A 17,984-nucleotide genomic window follows, 5' to 3' on the forward strand; every position below is an offset into this window, starting at 1 on the left:
CAGATCACGGCGAGTCACGGCTTGATTATTAGCGTGACCCGCTGAAGTGTCTGTGTCTGTGCTATGCACGGTGGCGGTTTGAGTCGGGTTCTTCTTGGGAGCCATGACTTCTTGTACACTTCCCCACAGACGGCGCCAAACTGTTTCGGTGATGAAACGGGGAAGTAGGATATACTTGAAATACCTGGAGATAAGTAGAAGTGTGATCAAGAGAAGCGACTTATGAGAGGAGGCGACCTGAATTCCTGCAACATAACACGTTAGCCTTGTCCGGGGGGTGATCTCCCGGAAAACCCCTCCGACGCTCAAGTCAGAACGTAAATCGGAAATTAATGAATAGAAATTAAAGAAAAGAAATAAAGAAAGGAGTCTTTATGTCGCGTTAACGAGGGCCTCGTTTCAAAAAAATACGCCGTCTTGGGGCTTTACCTGGACTAACTAATAAAAGGCCTAGAGCCGGAAGTGATCTTAGAAACCAATCACGTTCCGGGAAAAGATCTCAATATCGTATTCGTCTAGAAGAAAAACAAAAATTGCGTTTTCATTATGGTATTACAGAAAGACAATTACTTAAATATGTCCGTATCGCCAGAAAAGCCAAAGGGTCAACAGGTCAGGTTTTACTACAATTACTTGAAATGCATTTGGATAACATACTTTTTCGATTGGGTATGGCTCCGACTATTCCTGGAGCCCGCCAATTAGTTAACCATAGACATATTTTAGTTAATGGCCGTATAGTAGATATACCAAGTTATCGTTGCAAACCTCAAGATACTATTATGTCCAGGGATGAACAAAAATCCAGAGTTCTAATTCAAAATTCTCTTGATTCATCCCCTCGGGAGGAATTGCCCAAACATTTGACTCTTCAACCATTCCCGTATAAAGGATTAGTCAATCAAATAATAGATAGTAAGTGGGTCGGTTTGAAAATAAATGAATTACTAGTGGTAGAATATTATTCTCGTCACGGCGAGATGAGCCGTTTATCATTACGATAGGTGTCAAGTGGAAGTGCAGTGATGTATGCAGCTGAGGCATCCTAACAGACCGATAGACTTGAACCTTGTTCCTACATGGCCCGATCAATTGGATCGGGCACTCGCCATCCATTTTCATTGTTCAATTCTTTGACAACACGAAAAAATCATTGTTCAACTCTTTGACAACATGAAAAAACCAAAAGCCCTGCCCTCCCTCCCTATCTATATCTATACCAAGAGATGGAAGGGCGGAGGCCTTTGGTGTCCCCGCCAGTTAAGAATTGGGGCCTCACAATCACTAGCTAATATGCCTTTCTCTCATGCCTTTCTTTGTTCGTGGTTCGATATTCTGGTGTCCTAGGCGTAGAGGAACCACACCAATCCATCCCGAACTTGGTGGTTAAACTCTACTGCGGTGACGATACTGTAGGGGAGGTCCTGCGGAAAAATAGCTCGACGCCAGGATGATAAAAAGCTTAACACCTCTCATTCTTATTACTTTTTCAATATGAAAAAGTAATAAGAATGAAAAGGTCGTCTTATTCAAAAACCCAATTATGACATTCCTTCTCTCCCACTTCACACCTCGGAATGCACCGTTCTTATTCTTATAGAGTAGAGAGAAACGCGCTTTCACACCTTCGTAACCCGAAATGGCTGGGGAGAGGAAAGGTTCCTTTTTTTGAGGATACCCCCGGAAACAGATCCAGTGGAGGCGGGGTGGGGCCTGTAGCTCAGAGGATTAGAGCACGTGGCTACGAACCACGGTGTCGGGGGTTCGAATCCCTCCTCGCCCACAACCGACCCCAAAGGGAAGGACCTTTCCCCTTTGGGAGTAGGAAAATCATGATCGGGATAGAGAACCCAAAGCTATGGAACTTGGGTGTGGGTCTTTTGTCGAAGTGGAATGGGCCTTACTTTTTTTTTATTACGTGTTATCGTGAATGGACTTATACTTACATATAGTATGCCCAGACCACCAGCATATTTTTTTTGTTTATAGCAAAAATGCGTTCCTCATCATGTCATTAATATGTTTTATGTTTGCTCGCGGTAATTGTAGCCTCTCGGGAGAATCAATGACTGCATCTTTGATGCACTGCTAGTACATCCGAGAATTCTTAATTGGCTAGTTGTAAATAGCCCCAGGACTATGGAACAAAAGATTCTCCCGGACCTACACCGAGGTATTGACGGAGATTTTCAAATAGCGCCGAACAGAATGAGAATGTGATACGACGAGATAGAAAAAAAGACAGGGAAGGGGTCACACACTTACTCTTAACGGTCAAAGCGAGCCCCTTCGTTCTGAATTAAAGAATGAAGAATGAATCCAATCTCCCCAAGTAGGATTCGAACCTACGACCAATCGGTTAACAGCCGACCGCTCTACCACTGAGCTACTGAGGAACAACGGGAGACTCGATCTCATACAGTTCAATTCCCGTTCTCAACCCATGACCAATACGAGCTCGAAACTTCTTTCGTAACTCCCGTAACTTCTTCGTAGTGGCTCCCTTCCATGCCTCATTTCATAGGGAACCTCAAAGTGGCTCTATTTCATTATATTCCATCTATATCCCAATTCCATTCATTTAATATCTCTTTGGTGTCATCGACATAAGAGATGTCGTTTCTAGTCTATCTCTTTCTATTTCTATATTTATATATGGAAAGTTAAAGTTAAAAAATCATCATATAATAATCCAGAAATTGCAATACAAACGAAAAAGGGAGGTTTGTGATGATTTTTCAATCTTTTCTACTAGGTAATCTAGTATCCTTAGGCATGAAGATAATCAATTCGGTCGTTGTGGTCGGACTCTATTATGGATTTCTGACCACATTCTCCATAGGGCCCTCTTATCTCTTCCTTCTCCGATCTCAGGTTATGGAAGAAGGAGAAGAAGGAACCGAGAAGAAGGTATCAGCAACAACTGGTTTTATTATGGGACAGCTCATGATGTTCATATCGATCTATTATACGCCTCTGCATCTAGCATTGGGTAGACCTCATACAATAACTGTCCTAGCTCTACCCTATCTTTTGTTTCATTTCTTCTGGAACAATCACAAACACTTTTTTGATTATGGATCTACTAGCAGAAATTCAATGCGTAATCTCAGCATTCAATGTGTATTCCTGAATAATCTCATTTTTCAATTATTCAACTATTTCATTTTACCAAGTTCAACGTTAGCCAGATTAGTCAACATTTATATGTTTCGATGCAACAACAAGATGTTATTTGTAACAAGTAGTTTTGTTGGTTGGTTAATTGGTCACATTTTATTCATGAAATGGGTTGGATTGGTATTAGTCTGGATACAGCAAAATCATTCTATTCGATCTAATAAGTACCTTGTGTCAGAATTGAGAAATTCTATGGCTCGAATCTTTAGTATTCTCTTCTTTATTACCTGTGTCTACTATTTAGGCAGAATGCCGTCACCTATTTTTACTAAAAAACTGAAAGAAACCCCAGAAACGAAAGAAAGTGAGGAAGAAACAGAACAGGAAGAAGAGGGATTCACCGAAGAAGATCCTTCTCCTTCCCTTTTTTCGGAAGAAAAGGAGGATCCGGACAAAATCCAAATCGATGAAATGGAAAAGATCCGAGTGAATGGAAAGGACAAAACAAAGGATGAATTCCACTTGCACTTAAAAGAAGCATGCTATAAAAATAGCCCAACTTCGTTAGAAATACTTAAAGAAGAAAAGAAAAAATTCTTCGGGTTTGAAAAATCCCTTCTTTTTCTTCTTTTCGACTATAAACGTTGGAATCGTCCAACGCGATATATAAAAAACAATCGATTTGAAAATGCGGTAAGAAATGAAATGTCACAATATTTTTTTTATACATGTCAAAATGATGGAAAACAAAGAATTTCTTTTACATATCCACCCAGTTTATCAATTTTCTGGGAAATGATACAAAGAAAGATTTCTTTGTATACAACAGAAAAATTCTTATATGATGATGAACTATCCAATAATTGGATTTCTACAAATGAACAAAAAAGAAACAGTTTAAGCAATGAATTAAATAATAGAATTACGGTTCTAGACAAAGACATTTTTTATATAGATGTACTCGATAAAAAAACAAGATTATGCTTAGAAAACAAAATAGTAAATTAATAAAAAAATGGATACATAGAATAAATACCAAAAAAGATACGAGGAGATTCGACCCCCTCCTACATACTTAATACCCTCCCCTACAAAAAAACTGGTAACACCAAAACCATTCGGAATCCCATCAATTATTCGTCTATCAAAAGCAGAAATTAGTTCAGCTAAAGCTCTTACACCCTTAATTAAGAATATTTCATAAAAAGCATCTATATAACCGCGGTTAGCAGACCAATTATATATTATATTTAATATTTTGTCCCCAAAAACTCTCTTTTGACCTTTTTTATCAAATGAATTGATTAAGTCAAAACTTTTTAATGATGAATAAATGGGTTTATACAAAAGGAAGGCTATAAATATTCCTAAATAGGCTATACTCACCGAAAAAGTTGCATTTATCACAAAATCATACCAATCTACGGAATCATTCGAATTTGAATGTAAAAGATTTATAGATGGATTTAACCATTTAGTTAATATATCCAAATCCATTTCTTCTTTATTAAATGGAATTCCTATGAATCCAATAAAAAAAGTAAACAGAATCAATACAATCAGAGGAAATAACATAGTATTGTCCGATTCATGAGGATATAAAGAAATATTCTTATTGGCAAAATCAGTAATAGTAAGAAAAGGTCGCATCATTTTTCGGAAATTTCTATCAATTTGATATGGTTTTTTCAAAAAGAAATGAGTCTTTTCTTTATTATTCAGTGTTAATAAGGTTAATAAAGGAAATTTTGGATTAATGCTTTTTAATTCTTTTTTACCCCATAAAGATATTGAATAAAACGAACTACTTTTTTTTCCACTGTAATTTTTAAAAAAAAGGTTTAAATGGCCTTCAAACGTAAGTAAATAGATTCGAAACATATAAAAGGCGGTTAATCCAGCTGTGAAATAAGCTATTATTGCAAAAATTGGCGAATAGATCCAACTATCATTAAGAATTTCATCTTTGGACCAAAAACAAGCAAGCGGTGGAATACCACAAAGAGAAAGTGTACCTATTAAAAAAGCATTTTTTGTAATTGGCACATGTTTTGTTAACCCCCCCATAAGAATCATATTCTGACTTTTATCCGGAGAATATCCAACAATAGTTTCCATTGAATGAATAATAGATCCGGACCCTAAAAACAATAATGCTTTTGAATAAGCATGAGTAATCAAATGAAATAAACCCGCTCGATAAGAACCCATACCTAGAGCTAACATCATATAACCCAATTGAGACATTGTAGAATAAGCTAAACTTCGCTTAATGTCTTTTTGAGCAAGAGCTAAAGTCGCGCCTAAAAGTACTGTTATTATACCTATAAAAGATATTCCATACATTATGTAAGGTATAACTATGAAAAGAGGAAGCAGTTGAGCGACTAGAAAAATTCCCGCTGCTACCATGGTAGCAGCATGTATAAGAGCTGAAATAGGGGTAGGTCCCTCCATAGCATCGGGTAACCATACATGAAGGGGAAATTGGGCAGATTTAGCAATTGCACCAGCAAATAATAAGAAAGCACATAAAATACAAAATAAGGAATTGACCTGATTAGCATTAATTAAGTTATTGAATATTTCAAACAAATCCCGAAATTCGAAACTACCTGTTATCCAATAAAGACCTAAAATTCCTAATAATAAACCAAAATCTCCTACACGATTAGTCACAAACGCTTTTTGACAAGCATTTGCGGCAATAGGCCTTGTGAACCAAAAACCTATTAATAGATATGAACACATTCCAACTAATTCCCAAAAAATATAAATTTGTATCAAATTTGAACTAGTAACTAAACCCAACATCGACGTATTGAAAAAACTCATATACGCAAAAAATCGCAAATATCCCTGATCATGAGACATATAATTATCACTATAAATAAGAACCAGAATTGCAACAGTAGTAATTAACATTGACATAATAGAAGTAAGTGGATCGAGCAAGTAGCCAAATTCTAAAGAAAAATCATTATTAATGGTCCAAGACCAGACATATTGGTAAATAAAATTACTATTTATTTGCTGAATAGACAGATTCATCGAAAAAACCATAACTATACTTAACAACGAAATACTCGAAAAAGCCCATATCCGTCGAAGATTTTTTGTTGCTATCGGAAAAAAGAAAAGTCCAGCTCCTATTAACAAAGGAACTGGAAGTGGAAGTAAGGGTATGATCCATGCATATTGGTATATATGTTCCATAATAGAATAGAAAATTTTTATATTTTATTTTTTTGTATTTAATTAATATTTATTTTTTTGTTTACGATTCATAGGCTCTTGCCTCTTTTGAAAGAAATCAATAAAAAAATTAAGATATCTAATAACTTAAATCGAAATAGAATTTTTTTTTGTTTTTTTCAAGTCGATATCAAATATTAATATTGATGTGGAAGTATTTTTTTAATATTCAAACCACGAAATTATAATTGGTCAAATTCAAATAATGTATTTGTTAGTAAAAGTGAATACGTAAGAATAAATGCAAAATATTGCATAGGAAGATAAAACAAATTCCACTTTCATTTCGATTTAAGTTATTTCGAAAATATATTCAGAATTTCAGAATTAAAGGCTAAACAAAATCTTAAAATCTATTAAAAGATCTAATAAAGTCAATAATGATAAAAAAAATGAAATATTTTTAATAATTTATTTTGTAGGTTATTCACAATTAATAACTTATTTTATGCAAAATGATTTGATTGTCTTCTATTCCAAACAAAAACATAGAAAAACTTCTATTTTTTTAGTTATCGATTTTTTATATCGGTTACTTTAACTTTACTTTCTAGTTTCTATAACATAGAATAAAAAAATGGCTAAAATCTTGGATCTTTTAAACAAATTCATTTATTGAGATCATTTCAATTTGAAAATAAAAACTTCGATATATTTTCAAAAATGAATTTAAGTTTTTCAATTTAAATCTAATTTAAAGGTTGGGTTATTAAAGTTTTCAATGTGATTTGCTACATACATGGAAATTAAATGTAACACAGCAAAAAGAAATAGAAGAAAAATATAGAAAATATATTTCTAGTTTATAGTTATATTATGTTTTTCCATTTTCAAAAATTGAATAATAGAGGGTATCGTCTAGAATCTAAATACATAGATAATTAATAGAAAACAAAGATTCGTTTGAACACTAGATGTCTTTCACATCCAAAATCTAACACTGAATAATCAATTAAAATTGAAATGGCAGTTCCAAAAAAACGTACTTCGATTTACAAAAAGCGTATTCGAAAAAATCTTTGGAAAAAAAAGGGGCATTGGGCAGCGTTAAAAGCCTTTTCTTTAGCAAAATCTATTGCTACTGGGAATTCCAAAAGTTTTTTTGTAAGAAAAATAAGTAATCAAACCTTGGAATAATCCAAATCCACATGACTCAAAGAAAAAAGGTATACCAAATTCGGAATAATTTCCTTTTTTATTTAGAATCTAAAATATCGAAAAGAAACGATTTAAATTTTAAATAAGTTTGGATTTACTAAATATTTCGAACTATATAAAATTGGGACTTTTTGTTTATGATATGGAAAATAACAACTCTTAAGCCGACCATAAAATAGTACTTTTTGTTTGAAAAACTATATATAGAGAATATTTCATCACCTTTTTTTTGAGTCTATTTTTGTTATTTATAAGATATAAGATGGGGATTTTCCCCATCAACCCTTAATCAACCCTTTAATATATTTATATATATTTATTTTGTCACAATACAATAAAAAAACTCAGAAAAGTTTTTTCTATCTATTTTGTAAAAAAAGACAAATAGAAAGTGGTTCCACTTTAACTTACGGAAGCATTATTTCTTGAAGTTGCTATATTCTCTATATTCCCCCGTTGAAAATAAATAAAAAGCCCTTTAAATTTAAAACTATATTTTAGTTTTACTTGAATATTATATATATGTGGAAAGAATTTTTTTTTTTGTTTTTGAAAAACGTTTCAATAGAGATCCGGATTTTTTTATATGCTATATCCGGTTCAATACTTACCCGTAAAAATTCTACCAATTTGTTTATTTTGTTTATTTTGGATAAAAAACTATCTATTTAAAGAAAAAATCCTTTCGATGCCGTGTTGAATTTTGGATCCAAACTATTCGATTTTTTTATGTAGTGCAATAATCTATGTATTTGTTATTTGTTAGTTTTGAAATCAGCTAAAAAATTATATTTTTTTATCAAAAAAAGAAAGTGAGAAAGACCTTTATTGAGGTCTATCCTGGGCTGAAACGAAGAATCTTCTAGTTACAAGGTTTTATTTCAAGAAAACATAAACTATACAAAAGTCCGTTGACAAATTAAAAGAGTACTATAAAATTAAATTAAAAATTGATTTAAAATACAAAAAAAATAACGAAAAAAGTTATTATTATCATGAATATGAACCATTTCAATTTTGGTTTGCAAATACTTTTGTAGTCATTTTGATTTAATTGAAATGGTTCAAAAAATAAAATATTATATTGAATTAATCTCGACGAATAAATAAAAATGGGTTATTATGATTTCAAACAAGCCGCTATGGTGAAATCGGTAGACACGCTGCTCTTAGGAAGCAGTGCGAGAGCATCTCGGTTCGAGTCCGAGTGGCGGCATGACATTGTTGAAATTCTTAAAAAATTTCAACAGTCCTATAACCTATAATAAATAATGAAAATGCATTTTTTTTTTTAATTTTATATTATGATTTTTTCCACTTTAGAGCATATTTTAACTCATATTTCCTTTTCAACGGTTTCCGTTGTAATTATACTCCATTTGATCACTTTATTAGTCAATGAAAAAGTAGGACTATATAATTCATTCGAAAACGGCATGATAGTTACTTTTTTCTGTCTAACAGGATTATTAATTACTCGTTGGGTTTATTGGAAACATTTACCATTAGGTGATCTATATGAATCATTAATCTTCCTTTCCTGGAGTTTCTACCTTAGTCATTTGATTCCATATTTTTTAAAAAAAGATAAAAATTCGTTAAGTGCAATAACTGCGCCAAGTGCTATTTTGACTCAAGGATTTGCTACGTCGGGCTTTTTAACAGAAATGCATCAATCCGCAATATTAGTACCCGCTCTCCAATCTCAATGGTTAATGATGCATGTAAGTATGATGGTATTAGGTTATGCAGCTCTTTTATGTGGATCATTATTATCAGTAACACTTCTAACGATTACATTTCAAAAATATATTTTTGATAAACGAAAATATGTATTAAATAAGTCATTTTTCTTCGCTGAGATTCAATACATGAATGAAAAAACCAATAGTGTCCAAAACACTTCGCCCTTTTATGTTCGAAATTATTACAGATCCCAATTGATTGAACAGCTGGATCATTGGAGTTATCGTGTTATTAGTCTAGGCTTTATCTTTTTAACTATGGGTATTCTTTCAGGAGCAGTATGGGCCAATGAGGCGTGGGGATCGTATTGGAATTGGGACCCCAAAGAAACTTGGGCATTTATCACTTGGACCGTATTTGCAATTTATTTACATATCCGAACAAATCGAAATTTTCGGAGTGCAAGTTCTGCAATTGTGGCGTTTATAGGTTTTCTTATAATTTGGATATGCTATTTTGGGGTCAATCTATTAGGAATAGGGCTACATAGTTATGGTTCATTTCCATTAACGCTTAATTAAATGGAAGAAAAGACCTTACAAATACAAATATAGGACAAGACATAAGCAAGTTTATTATAAGCAGGTGAGAACCGTTTAAATCATGATTTAAACGGTTCTCACAAACGTTAAACATGCCTGATTCGAATTGCGATTCAGTTTTGTTTCTTTGTTATGTAAAGAAAACTTCCTTTTCATTTGATTTAATCAAATGAAAAGAAATCTATCTATAAAAAAAATTCGATACAATAGCTTCCACTTTCTCAACTGATAGTGAGAGAACGAAATCTGGGTAAACTCCAATACCTAGTACTGGCAGAAAGATAGAAGTCGAAACAAACAACTCTCGCGGCCCAACATCAAAAAAGTAAGAGTTTGTACTGTTAAATAATTTATATCCATAGAACATTTGACGTAACATAGATAATAAATAAATAGGAGTTAATACCATTCCAATTGCCATTCCAAAAATAATTAGTATTTTAGGTATTAATAGATATTTTTGGCTGGTAATTATTCCAAAAAATACTATTAATTCTGCAATGAAACCACTCATTCCCGGTAGTGCAAGGGATGCCATTGAAAAGCTACTAAAGAGTGTGAATATTTTTGGCATTAGAATCGCTATTCCGCCCATTTCGTCGAGATAAACAAGACGTATTCTATCGTAACTCGTTCCCGCTAAGAAAAAAAGTGCAGCACCAATAAATCCATGAGAAATTATTTGTAAAATGGCCCCATTAAGCCCCGTATCAGTTATAGAACTAATTCCTATAATTATGAAACCCATGTGAGATACAGAGGAATAGGCTATTCTTTTTTTTAAATTACGTTGCCCGGGAGATGTTAAAGCTGCATAGATTATTTGTATTGTGCCTATTATTATCAACCAAGGAGAAAATATAGAATGAGCGTGAGGTAATAATTCCATATTGATCCGAATCAATCCATATGCTCCCATTTTTAATAAGATTCCAGCTAGAAGCATACAAGTACTGTAATGTGCTTCTCCGTGGGTATCTGGTAACCATGTATGTAAAGGTATAATGGGCAATTTGACAGCAAAAGCAATAAAAAATCCAATATAGAATATTATTTCTAATGCTACAGGATACGATTGATTAATTAATGTTTCCAAATTTAATGTCGGTTCATTGGAACCATATAAACCAATACCCAGAACTCCCAATAATAGAAAAATGGAACCCCCTGCAGTATACAAAATAAATTTCGTAGCAGAGTAGAGACGTTTTTTTCCTCCCCACATGGATAAAAGTAGATAAACAGGAATTAATTCTAATTCCCACATTAGGAAAAAAAGTAAAAGGTCTCGGGACGAAAATGATCCTATTTGACCACTATACATTGCTAACATTAGGAAATGGAATAATCGAGAATCTCGAGTAACCGGCCAAGCCGCTAGAGTAGCTAAAGTGGTGATGAATCCCGTCAGTAAAATGGGTCCTATCGAAAGTCCGTCAATTCCTAATCTCCAATGGAAATCAAAAAATTGGATCCATTTATAATCTTCTGACAGTTGGATTAATGGATCGTCCGGTTGGAAATGATAACAAAACGCATAAGTTGTTAGAAGGAGCTCTAAAATGGATATACATATAGTATACCAGCGGATAACCTTATTTCCTCTATGAGGAAATAAGAAAATTAAAGAACCTGCAAATATGGGTAAAACTACAATTGTTGTTAACCAGGGAAAATAATTCGTAGTAAAGACAAGATACACTTGGGCCAAAAAAACCCGTACCCAAAAAGATATTTTTTGGGGTACGGGTTTTTGTCGGTAAAAAAAAATCCAATGATAGAATAAATGGATTCAAATGGAATTTTCTGAAACGTATCAATAAGCTAGACCCATACTGCGAGTTGTTTCATGCCATAAATAAACTCGAACGCTTAAAAAATCTGTTGGACAAGCAGATTCACATCTCTTACAACCAACACAATCCTCTGTTCTTGGAGCAGAAGCTATTTGTTTAGCCTTACATCCATCCCAAGGTATCATTTCTAATACATCTGTGGGGCAAGCTCGGACACATTGAGTACATCCTATACATGTATCATAAATCTTAACTGAATGTGACATTGGATCTATAATTTTTTTAACTTCATTAATTTTCGATCTAGTTCTAGTTCTAGTAAAGTAAATGAAATACATATTAAAATACCAGATGAATAAATTACCAGACGAATCGATGATTTCCCAGAAGTTCGATCTAATTCTGGATTGGATCGGCGACTTATTAGAATATTAGAAACTAAATATAAAATAGATAAATGTAAAAGAGGTCCAAAATACTTTGATTTCTTACATTTGTGAAAGTATATCTTAAAGTGTGATATCTAGGAATTTAATTTGAATTAATGATTATTCAAATTTCAATTTCTAGAATAAAATTTTAGACTAAAAAAATGAAAAAATAAATACTATAAACTATTTATTCAATAAATTCGATTGATTGATACGAATTGATTTTCTGTTACGATAAATTGAAGAAACAATAGCCGGGCCAATAGCTGCTTCAGCGGCTGCAATAGCTATAACAAAAATTGAGAAAATATTTCCTTTTAATTGGCGACTATCAAAAAAATCAGAAAATGTTACAAAATTTAGATTAACTGCATTCAATATAAGTTCAAGACACATCAGAGCCCGAACCAAATTTCGACTCGTGACTAATCCATAAATGCCGATCGAAAATAAAAAAGAACTCAAAACAAGTACATGTTCGAGTATCATTGACCAACTCCTTATCAATCTCTATTCATTTGAATATGAACAACAATTAAACCCATTTGATTAACTAGAATATAATAAGTTATAATACAAAAAAAAATGAAGAACAAAAAAATGATATGATAATAGAATAATAAATTGAATTAAACCAATTTGATTGACTAGAATGAAAATGAATATGATAAAATATCATTTTTTTTGATTGCTATTTTAAAAAATCAAATGAATTATTATTGACGAGCCACGCCAATTGCACCTATTAAAGCAACTAAAAGAATTATTGAAATGAGTTCAAATGGAAGGAAAAAATCGGTTGATAAATGAATTCCTATTTGTTGACTAGCGCTTATCAGATCTTGTTCTAGAATCTGATTTGATTTTGTAGTCCAAATAATCCCATACCAGGACGTATTTAGAATAGTAATAGTTAATGAAACAAAAAGACTTGCACAAACCAATAAGGTAATCCCGTCCCCCACAGTCCACAGACGGAAATTGCTCTGGAAAACAGTCTACTGTTCCTAGAGTTAAAGTTCTGACGAATGTTGTAGATGGAGACAGTACGCTGTTCCTCACGATGCAGGTCTGAAGAATAGCATCGACTGAAAAATTGCGAATTAATTATTTTCTGTTTTTAAGTTGATGTAATGGTTTAGAATTAATTTAATTGCTTAAATTAATTAGTAAGTTAATTGGCAAATCTATTTTTAGGTTTTCTAAAAATAGCCCAAGACTTTTTCTTAATTAGATTTAGATCTCCTATTTTTTAGGATCTTATGTTTTAAACTCCTATGCTATTTTTAGCATAAGGAAACTGATTTTTCTTTGAGCAAATAACAGCCGGACACGCATAATTCCACCACCTTTTGTTTTGAGAACGTGGGGGTAGTGGAGGTATGTGTGAGATAGTGGACGTTATGCTTATGGTAACTGCTGGCTGTTCCCTCTATAAATAGAAGGGACTTTGCTCGAATCAAAAATCAATCCTTTTAGGATTCAAGAGTGTCCATTAAAGGGAGATCATCTTAAGAAAAATATTTTCAGTTTTCCAATGCCAATTAATTTATTATATTTTTCTTAAGTAATTATTTTAATTCTTATCCTCTTGAGAAATGGCCTTGTAAAGGGTAATTGAGTGTTTTGTTGTAATTAGACTTATGGGAAGTCTAAGGGAATAGAGAATAGAATCGAGAGAAGAGAAAGAGAAGGAGAGAAGAGAAGAGAAGAGAAGAGAAGAGAAGTGGGCCTAAGTAGAGAAGCTTTGAGTAAAGCATTTAGATAATTGAGAAGCTTCAAGTGAAGCAAACATTGTTTTGTGTAATTGTAACTAATTGCCTAAACATAGTGAGAATTTTGAAATCCCGGGGGGTCGTGGTTTTTCCTTCTTATTAGGCCAAGAAGGTTTCCACGTAAAATCTTTGTCTCCTTTATTATTTTTCTTTTCGTTTTCAAGTTTAAGTTTTTGTTCTATACTTATTATAATTCCGCAAAAAGTTGAGCAAAAAATCTTAAACCTACTACACAACAATTCACCCCCCCTCTTGTTGCATTCGATCATCCATTAGTATTTCTACAATTGGTATCAGAGCCCTGTTCCTCATTTAATCAGGAAACCCTGAGAGCAGTATCCTGTTCCCTGGAAAGATGTTGAAGATGAACGAGCGCATGGAAGAGGGGTACTCCACACAAAGGCCACCCATGTTCGATGGGAAATTCTATACCTACTGGAAAAATAGAATGGAAATCTTCATAAAGGCCGAAAATTATCAAGTTTGGAGAGTCATTGAAATTGGAGACTTTGAGGTGACGACCATCAACTCCAACAATGAAGCTGTTCCAAAACCAATCACTGAATATGAAAAAGAGGATTTTCAAAAGATGGAGATGAACGCTCTTGCTATCAAGTTACTTCACTGTGGGCTTGGTCCAAATGAGCACAATCGAATTATGGGTTGCAAAACCGCTAAGCAGATTTGGGACCTGCACGAAGTTACCCATGAAGGTACTAGTGAAGTAAAGAGATCCAAGATTGATTTGCTAATGTCTAAATATGAAAGATTCGTAATGGAACCTAGGGAAAACATTCAAGAAATGTTCACTAGGTTCACAAATATTACGAATGAGTTAGTCTCTCTTGGTAGAATCATTCCCGTTGATGAACAAGTTAGAAAAGTGCTTAGGAGTCTTCCTCAAGACGAACGCTGGAGAGCAAAGGTAACAGCCATTCAGGAGTCCAAAGATTTCACCAAGTTCAATTTGGAAGAGCTGGCTGGTTCTCTTATGACCCATGAATTGCATTTGGGAACAGCTGACAGTTCCCGAAACAAAGGACTGGCTCTAGCAGCTGATGATAGCGATGAATCAGAAACTGGTGAAGAGGAAGCAGCACTGTTGGCTCGAAAATTCAAAAAATTCTTCAGGAACAGAAGGTATGGTAATCAAAGGAATAACAAAGAGAAGGGAACACCGAACTTGAAGACAAGTTTTGAATGCCACAAGTGTGGGAGCACTGAACACTTCATCAAGAATTGCCCTCAATGGAAAAATGAGAAGGGCAAGGGAAAAGCAAAAGAAGTTGGAAGACAATATAAGAAGGGTAATTTCAAAACAGATTTTAGAAAAGCAATGATAGCAGCTTGGGGAGATACGGAAAGCGAGGCTGAGACAGAAGCTCCAGTGGAGGAGGAAACAGCAAACCTATGCCTCATGGCATCTCATGAAGAATCCAAAGAAAAAGAGGTAATGCTCTCTGTTCCATCCCCTAAACAACTGACCAACATGAGTAAAAATAATTTAATCAAATTACTTTTAGAGACACAAGAAAAGCTAAACGAAAAAACAGCTAAGTGTCTCCAAATTGAGAAAGATCTTAACTTAAGTGAAGATCATATCTCATATCTAAACTCCTTTAGAATCGATGTGCAAAGTAGATTTTTTGATTTGCTAGATAAGAATATCATTTTGAAAGAGCAGTTGGAGAAATTAAAACAGGAATATATCACTCTTAATATTGAATTAAATCAAAGCAAATTGTTAAGATCAAAATCAGTTGAAAATGATAAAACCACTCACGTAGTTAGCACTGAATTTCAAAAATTAAAATCAAAATTAGAATCCTACGAAATTGAAAATGAAAATTTGAAAAATAAAATAAACTTAAGAGGAAAAGGGAAAATCAATGAAATTCCCAAATGGATTCTAAATGCTAAAACCAAAAGTAAAGAAGGTCTAGGCTATATAAGGAATGATAAAAAGAAAAAGTTCTATGTAGATCTCCCTAGTAGCAAAATATGTTCCTTCTTTGGTAAAATTGGACACCTGAAACATCAATGTATAAAGAAGGAACAGCATGTCAAAGCAAATAAAAATTATGTCGAACGTACATGGATTAAGAAATGTGATTCAAATATTGTTGACAAGGAACCCAAGGATGAATGGGTTCCTGCACCTAACCACTAATTTGCTTTGCAGGATCAAGTGAGGGGGAACAACTCATGGTATCTCGACAGTGGGTGTTCCAAGCATATGACGGGTGATAAATCTAAATTTCTCTCACTTGAAGCCTATGATGGGGGAACAGTAACCTTCGGTGACAACATGAAGGGTGAGATAATCGCCAAAGGAAAGGTTGGAAGGTCTAGTTCCCATGCCATTGATAATGTATTTTTAGTCGAGAATCTAAAACACAATTTGTTGAGTATTTCTCAATTTTGCGACAAAGGTAACTCTGTTAAGTTTACTTCTGAAAAATGCATAATTTCTAGGAACAGTACAGGAGACCCTGTGCTGGAGGGAATCAGAAAAGGGAACACCTATGTGGTGGACCTGGACACTGTTCCCAGAAACAGTCTAACGTGTTTAAGTGTTATTGAAGAAGACCCACTTCTTTGGCACAAGCGTCTAGGTCATGCTAGTTATTCATTGATTAACACCTTAAGATCAAAAGACCTAGTAAGAGGATTACCTGTAATAAAATTTCTTAAAAATGAAGTTTGTGATCCTTGTGCTAAAGGAAAACAAGTGCGGTCATCCTTTAAATCAAAGAACGGTGTGACTACCACTAGACCATTAGAATTAATTCATATGGATTTATGTGGACCAATGAGAACACAAAGCCGTAGTGGCAAAAAGTATGTGTTTGTTGTTGTTGATGATTATAGTAGATTCACATGGACCTTATTTTTGGCAAGCAAGGATGAAGCTTTTGATGAGTTTGTTTCCTTTGCTAATAAAACACAAAAATCTACCAATAATCAAATTGTTCACATTAGGTCTGAACATGGGAAAGAATTTGAAAATTCAAACTTCATGAATTATTGCAATGAACATGGTATAAATCACAATTTTTCCGCACCTAGAACACCACAACAAAATGGAGTGGTAGAAAGGAAAAATAGGACCTTAGAAGAAATGGCTAGGACCATGTTGATTGCTAGTGGTCTACCTAGGAATTTTTGGGCAGAAGCCGTTAATACTGCATGCTATACATTGAATCGTGTACTAATTAGACCAATCACTTCAAAGACACCCTATGAATTGCTCAAAGGTGTTAAACCAAATATTTCCTATTTTCGTATATTTGGATGCAAATGTTTTGTTCATGTGAATGGAAAACGAAACATAGGTAAATTTGATGAAAGAAGTGATGAGGCAGTATTTCTAGGTTATTCATCACAAAGCAAAGCTTACAGAGTTTATAATAAGAGAACAATGTGTGTAGAGGAGTCTGTTCACATAATCTTTGATGAAACTAACTTTTCAACAAGTGAATAGGAAACAAGTAATATTAAAATAGGTCTTGCAAATTTGGAAGATGAAGATGAAGGAATAAAAGTGCAAGATCGAGGAACAGCAAGCGAACAGTCGATACAAGAAGATGCAGAAGAAACTGACCAAATCCAGGAACTGCCAGCACAACAGGACCAGCAGACTGTTCCCAATTCAGCTGTTCCCACAGATGAACAAAATGATCCAGTAGCTGAACAGAATGTCAATCAAGTTACTGAACAAGAACATGCTACTGTTCCTTCAAGAGAATTTGTGCCTAAACCTTGGAAGTATCAAAGATATCATCCTCTTGATTCAATTGTAAGTGATATAAATAAGGGAACACAAACTAGATCTCAATTGAGAAACTTTTGTGCACACTTTGCGTTCCTATCATCACTTGAACCTAAAAATCACGAGGAAGCTTTAAAGGATTCCGATTGGATAGTTGCCATGCAAGATGAATTAAATGAGTTTGAAAGAAATAAAGTGTGGCACTTGGAACCCAAACCGAAAAACAAGAAAGTTATTGGTTTGAAATGGGTATTTCGGAACAAGCTTGATGAGCATGGAATAATTGTTAGAAATAAAGCTAGACTCGTGGTTAAAGGTTATAATCAACAAGAAGGTATTGATTATACCGAGACATTTGCTCCGGTAGCAAGGTTAGAGGCCATTAGAAT

At 33.8% G+C, this 17,984-nt stretch overlaps 4 protein-coding genes and 1 pseudogene across 4 annotated transcripts; 3 read left to right on the top strand and 2 right to left on the bottom strand.

The window, feature by feature from the left end:
* Positions 1–374: 374 nt before the first annotated feature.
* Positions 375–1,004, top strand: LOC130810774 (30S ribosomal protein S4, chloroplastic-like; annotated as a pseudogene).
* A 339-nt stretch (positions 1,005–1,343) lies between these two features.
* On the top strand, positions 1,344–4,187 carry LOC130811487 (protein TIC 214-like). Its single transcript, XM_057677810.1, has one exon. The coding sequence runs from the start codon at positions 2,731–2,733 to the stop codon at positions 4,126–4,128; it is 1,398 nt and encodes a 465-aa protein (XP_057533793.1). The 5' UTR covers positions 1,344–2,730; the 3' UTR covers positions 4,129–4,187.
* Positions 4,188–4,249: 62 nt separating this feature from the next.
* On the bottom strand, positions 4,250–6,336 carry LOC130810776 (NAD(P)H-quinone oxidoreductase subunit 5, chloroplastic-like). The gene is made up of 2 exons (XM_057676903.1): positions 4,507–6,336; positions 4,250–4,261 (listed from the first exon to the last, which is right to left on the bottom strand). Exons 1-2 carry the CDS (start codon positions 6,334–6,336, stop codon positions 4,250–4,252), a joined length of 1,842 nt encoding a protein of 613 aa, XP_057532886.1.
* Positions 6,337–8,379: 2,043 nt separating this feature from the next.
* LOC130811488 (cytochrome c biogenesis protein CcsA-like) lies at positions 8,380–9,805 on the top strand. The gene has a single exon (XM_057677811.1). It carries the CDS (start codon positions 8,838–8,840, stop codon positions 9,798–9,800), a length of 963 nt encoding a protein of 320 aa, XP_057533794.1. The 5' UTR covers positions 8,380–8,837; the 3' UTR covers positions 9,801–9,805.
* Positions 9,806–9,983: 178 nt separating this feature from the next.
* Positions 9,984–13,024, bottom strand: LOC130811489 (NAD(P)H-quinone oxidoreductase chain 4, chloroplastic-like). The gene is made up of 2 exons (XM_057677812.1): positions 11,654–13,024; positions 9,984–11,545 (listed from the first exon to the last, which is right to left on the bottom strand). Exons 1-2 carry the CDS (start codon positions 11,953–11,955, stop codon positions 10,003–10,005), a joined length of 1,845 nt encoding a protein of 614 aa, XP_057533795.1. The 5' UTR covers positions 11,956–13,024; the 3' UTR covers positions 9,984–10,002.
* Between the last annotated feature and the right edge of the window lie 4,960 nt (positions 13,025–17,984).

This window comes from Amaranthus tricolor, chromosome 4 (genome assembly GCF_026212465.1).
Source record: "Amaranthus tricolor cultivar Red isolate AtriRed21 chromosome 4, ASM2621246v1, whole genome shotgun sequence".
Lineage (NCBI taxonomy): Eukaryota > Viridiplantae > Streptophyta > Magnoliopsida > Caryophyllales > Amaranthaceae > Amaranthus > Amaranthus tricolor.